Genomic DNA, 6038 nt, shown 5'->3' on the forward strand with positions numbered 1-6038 from the left:
TAAATAAATATTGGGGTAACTAGTGAAAAAGGGTGGGTAGTTACATATTTATGGGATAATACGAGTAGAAACCATGCCTATAGGACTTTATATTTTGCTATATTTTCCTTACCATGTTAGAAATCATGCCTACAGGTCTCAAGTGGTTCCAATAATAGAAATCATATTTATAGGTCTTAAAATCAGCATCACAAATAGATATCATGCCTATAGAATATGATCCAGATCAACTTTTGTTATAACGGATATTTATATGTGCTTTCATTTGTTATCATGCCTACAAGTTTCTAACATCAATTTTCTTAAACAATTAGATATCATGCCTATAGGGAACAACACTACAAATTTTGCCTATAGATTTAAACCAGTTTAGTTTAAATAAATCAATCTAGTCCACGATTAGTTCACTTCGAAACTAGTTTAATTATTGGTTTATTTTCGCTAAAATTAATTCTTTCAAACACTGCATTAATTTATCATTAGACAACATGCCTATAAGGATTCAAGAGTTTGTTTTAAAATCTGCCTTGTTACTATATAAAACGTAGTTATCATTATTTCGCGTGTAGGCAAGCCTATAGTGCATTTTCAAATCCTGTAACTCTGAAATTGTTTCTGTTACTTAATGTCGTTCTGATTTTAACAGGCTAAAAAATCAGTAGGCAAACTGATAGGGCTATTACTTCTGAGTTTATAAACTGCATATCTCATGTATTCTGATATTCGCCTAGACATCATGTCTTAGGATACTGATTAACAATAAGGCCCTTATTTGTGTTTGAGTCGTGCTGCTTATGTGTGTTGTTTGAGGAGGTAAACTTGTGCCTCCAATTGCTCCTTTTCTTTCTTATATGCTAAGGTCCTAATTGTTCTTGCCTGTCGCCTTAGTATTTTCTCCTTTAAACCTTAGGGTTCTGTCTAGAACCACCTATAGGTAGAGGTCCTAAATTTCCTCCAAGACCATTAAGAAGGGACGGGTAACAGCATGCAATAGAGATAGCTGACCAACACTCGCTTTAATGACCAAATCATGTTAATGTTTGTGTCTACTCTCATATATTTATCTTTAAATTTGTTGTCTAATGTATTCTTGTAGAGGGTATACTCTATTAATTCTCATATGCCATTTTATTATTTTGATCAAGGGTTGGAGGACTAAGAATAAAGCCCAAGAGTTGGAGTGGCGGTTATCGGCTATGGGAGCTTGGAGGAGTAGTGTGGACGCAAACACTATGTGGTCAGCAACAGCAGACTGTATAAAGGCGTCTGTGAGAGAAGTGTTAGGGGTCTTGATTGGTGTCTCTGGTAGGCACAAAGGAGACTGGTGGTGGAATGAAGCAGTCCAAGGTAAAGTGGAAGCGAAGAAGGCGGCATACCTAAAGTTAGTGGGGAGCATAGGTGAGGAGGAGAGGCGGGCATGCATGGAGAGATATAAGGTAGCTAGGAAGGAAGATAAATTGTCGGTCACGGAGGCTAATACTGTGGCTTATGGTCATATGTATGAGGAACTAGGGGAAAAGGGCGGGGAGAAGAAGTTATTCCGGTTGGCCAAGTTGAGAGAGAGGAAGGCTCGGATTTGGACCAAGTGAGATGCATCAAGGACGAAGATGTAGGATACTTATGGAAGATGCCCAGATTAAGAGGAGATGGCAGACTTACTTCCATAAACTTCTTAATGAAAAAGGGGATCAGGATATTGTGCTAGGCGAATTGGAGCATTCCGAGAGTTACCGTGATTTCGGGCATTGCAGGCGTATCGAGGATACGGAGGTCGTGGGGGCTATACGTAAGATGAGTAGAGGCAGAGCAACCAGACCAGATGAGATTCTGGTTGAATTTTGGAAGTGTGTAGGGAGAGCAGGTTTGGAGTGGTTGACTGGGTTGTTTAATGTTATTTTTAAGGCAAAGAGGATGTCAGATGAGTGGAGGTGGAGTACGGTGGTTCCATTGTATAAGAACAAAGGTGATATCCAGAGTTGTAACAATTATAGGGGTATCAAATTACTGAGTCATACCATGAAAGTATGGGAGAGGGTCGTTGAAGCGAGGGTGAGGGTGACAGTGTCTATATCAGACAACCAGCTCGGGTCCATGTTGGGTCGTTCAACCACAAAAGCAATACACCTTATTAGGAGGTTGGTGGAACTGTACAGAGAGAGAAAGAAGGATTTGCACATGGTGTTTATTGACCTAGAGAAAGCGTATGACAAGGTTCCTAGAGAAGTTCTCTAGAGATGCTTGGAGGCAAAAGGTGTGTCAGTTCCCTATATTATGGCGACTAGGGACATGTACGATGGGGCTAAGACTCGGATTAGGATGGTAAGAGGCAACTCTAAGCATTTTCCGATTGAAATGGTGTTACACCAAGGATCTACGCTCAGTTCGTTCTTATTCGCCTTGGTGATGGATGCGCTAACAAACCATATCCAAGGGGAGGTGCCATGGTGCATGCTATTTGCTGATGATATAGTTCAGATCGATGATTTATGAACCGGTGTTAACGAGAGACTGGAAGTTTAGAGATAGACTCTTGAGTCTAATGGTTTGAAGTTGAGCAGAACGAAGACGGAATACTTGGAGTGTATTTTCAGCACTGAGCTGGGGGAAGTGGGCGTGGATATAAGGCTTGAATCACAGGTTATCCCAAGTAGAGGCAGCTTCAAGTACCTTGGATCGGTTATCCACGGGGGAGGGGAGATCGATGAAGATGTCGCACACCGTATTGGGGTAGCATAGATGAAGTGGAGGTTAACATCTGGAGTTTTGTGTGACAAGAGAGTGCCAACGATACTAAAAGGTAAGTTCTATAAAGCGGTGGTTAGACCGGTCATGATGTATGGGGCTGAGTGTTGGCCTATTAAGAACTCACATATCCAAAAGATGAAAGTATCAGAAATGAGGATGTTGAGGTGGATGTGCGGGCACACTAGGATGGAAGATTAGAAATGATTATATTTGGGAGAAGGTGCACGTGGCTCCCATTGATGACAAGATGCGGGAAGCGAGGCTCAGATGGTTCGGGCATGTATAGAGGAGAATCCCAGATGCTCCAATAAGGAGGTGTGAGCGGCTGGTTGTGGAGGGCACAAGAAGAGGTAGAGGGTGGCCTAAGAAGTATTGGGGAGAAGTGATCAGTTTGGATATGGCAAGGCTTCAGATTTCCAAGGACATGACACTTGATAGGAAGTTGTGGAAGTCGAGTATTATGGTTGTAGGCTAGGAGGCAGTTGAGTCTTGCGTTACTTTGTACCGTTGTGAGCCTAGTCTGGTAAGTTTTTTGTCTAAAATAGCTAAGGGCATTGTCGTGTCTTAATATTTTATCTTTTCCGTGCAGGACCTATTTACTAGCCATCATTTCTGCCTTGCATTTTTCTTCTGCATTATATGTTCCAATTTTTCCTATGGTCTCTATGGTGAAACTAATATTCTCTCCTTTTGTTTTTTCTTATTATCTTGAGCCGAGGATCTTTTGGAAATAGCCTCTCTACTCCTTCGAGGTAGGGGTAAGGTCTGCGTACATACTGTCACACCTCCTTTTTACTACACCCCGCAAAGGGTATAAATATAAGGGAGTTTTTCCAATTAAAGGACAATCGAAACGGGATTGTTTATTTATTTTTAATAGTCGCCACTTGGGATAATTTAGGGTGTCCCAAGTCACCAGTTTAAAATCCCGAATCGAGGAAGTTTGACTCTATTATCGGACCGCGAACACAGAAATCCGGGTAAGGAATTCTGTTAAATCTGTAGAAGGTGTTAGGTATTCCCGAGTTCCGTGGTTCTAGCACGGTCGCTTTGATCATACTTGGCTTATTACAATTGTTTAATTACTGACTTTAGATACTATGTGCATTTACCCTTTGCCACTTTTAAATCACTTGATTATTCGTAGTTAAAAAATTGAGTTATGCGAACGTATACTCTTTCCCTTTGGCGCGTCAAAAATCATGTCACGTGAACGTGTCCATAATTAATAATGCTTGTTTATTTATTTAAGAAAATTTGCTTGAAGTTGCGCGAACGCATACTCCAAATTAGTTTTTTTTTTAAAATTGTAATTATGTTACGCGAATGTATACACAATCACAATAATATATTAAGTCGCTTTCATTGTAAAATAAAGAAAATAAAGGGGTGCAGCAGCCAAGCTAATGCCAGAAACAATATAACACGCTACTATCACTTTCAATTTTTGTCACTTTCTTGCTCTCTTGATCTTTTTTTTTAAAATACAACATGATCAGCATTTTTATTTAAAAAAGAGCAGTGGAGTATTACACGCATATACGTACCTATCTACAGCAAAATCTAACCAAACGACCAATTCAAGGCCTCAGAACAACGCAATGTTGGTTCTGAAATGCATAACACCAGAAAATTGGACAGCAACAATTCGACGGACCCACGAGTCTGCCCGGAACCCTCGAACGGACAACCTCGATTTGAAAATGACACTACTACTGCAACAATGGCGACAATGGAGCAACAATCAAAACGACACACATGAAGGCATCGCCAAAGAACTAAGTCCGGCCAAACTCGGTACAGCACATCACAAAATCCAGAACTTGTTAGATCTACACTAGTCTGACGTAGAAGTAACACACACGTGAATAATGGTGATGAAACAACCAACTGTTTTCTGTTCGTTCATTATCGATAGTGCGGATCCGACGATACAAAGTCAGTAGAGGGGGAGGAAGGTAAGAAGCGACGGCTAGGTGCAGCAACAGTCATGGTCATCGCTGGCCATCACCTCCAGTAGCGGAGACTAAGTAAAGGGCGAGACCTAGCTTCAGCGAGCTTTATTTTTGCAGCTGCCAAGAAATGGCCCGGACGGATCTGGGTCTGTCAATGAGGGAGAAGAGCTTAGGGTGTGTGTGAGGTAAGGCTTCATTTATGGCTGTTTCATAGTGAAGGAAGGTCCGGCGATTGAGTTTTGGTGGTGAATTTGCGGCTGGTAAGACGTGCTAGGGAATTAGGCTGCAGGGTGGTCGACTGGTGGCATGAACAGCGGTTCACGTTAAGATGGAATTTAGGTTTCTGGTTTTGAAGGTGATGAACACTCGAAACTGGATCATGAACGCAGAAGCCAATTTCATCTAGGGTGGATATGGTTGCTCTAGGGTGCGTCGTTCATATCCGTTCCGTGCAGAGAAGAAGAAACAACGACGACGGGATTTTTTGATACCGGCGAACTTGGTTGACGGGGGGATGCCGAGGGTCACCGTCTGGGTGATCGGCATGAGGTCAGGCGCGGGGTGCGGTGGTTTCCGGCAAAGGGTCACTATTTTGGGTTATTCTTTGAAGAAGATGACTGACGGGGGGTCTCCTTGCGCAGCGATTTTCAGCTTCTCGTTCAGCCCTTTTTTCATTGTCTTCTCATTCCTCCGCTCGGTTTGTCTTATTTTTAGGAAGTTCGGGGGCGGCCGTAGTGGTCAATTGTGCTCAAGGGTTTGTTGCTACGTTAGAGGGAGTTGGCAGTTGTTTCTTGGTTAAGAGGGGAACGGTAATGGAGAATTCTCCATTTTTGGGGGACGTGCTGTTAGAGGATTATCACGCCGAGGCTTAAGCAACTTTTGGTCCTTTTTTATATTGTAGAGTCTAGGTTTTTGGTAGTGTTTTTAGGTTAAGGGGTATGGGCCTAAGAATTATGGGCTTGGCAATTGTGGGCTAGGTCCAAAATTAGGCCTAAAGATGGGTTGCTCGAGCCCAAGCTCTATTCTTTCGCTGCGAACGAGATTAAAAATACGGGCCCATTTGTTAATTATTCCTACTATTCAAATAATTATTAAAATAAAACTAACCATTAAAACAAATCTATTTTTGGTATTTTCAAATATCATATTAAAATAAAAATACGATACTATTGTTGTATATATTTTTTTAAGATTTGTTTTCTCTAGATTAAAAATGACTACAAAACATTAATGAACCTATTTTTATGATTTTTTGTTTTCTTGTAATAAAATAAAGTAAAAAAGTCAAAATTGATTAAAATAGTTATATTAGGCCTAAATTAAATATTTTGCGCTAAA

General features: G+C 41.1%; 1 protein-coding gene across 1 annotated transcript; it reads left to right on the plus strand.

Moving 5' to 3' along the window:
• The first annotated feature begins 1196 nt into the window (after window positions 1-1196).
• On the plus strand, window positions 1197-1589 carry LOC138873318 (uncharacterized). The gene has a single exon (XM_070151773.1). It carries the CDS (start codon window positions 1197-1199, stop codon window positions 1587-1589), a length of 393 nt encoding a protein of 130 aa, XP_070007874.1.
• Window positions 1590-6038: the final 4449 nt, after the last annotated feature.

This window comes from Nicotiana sylvestris, chromosome 7 (assembly GCF_000393655.2).
Source record: "Nicotiana sylvestris chromosome 7, ASM39365v2, whole genome shotgun sequence".
Classification (NCBI taxonomy): Eukaryota; Viridiplantae; Streptophyta; class Magnoliopsida; order Solanales; family Solanaceae; genus Nicotiana; species Nicotiana sylvestris.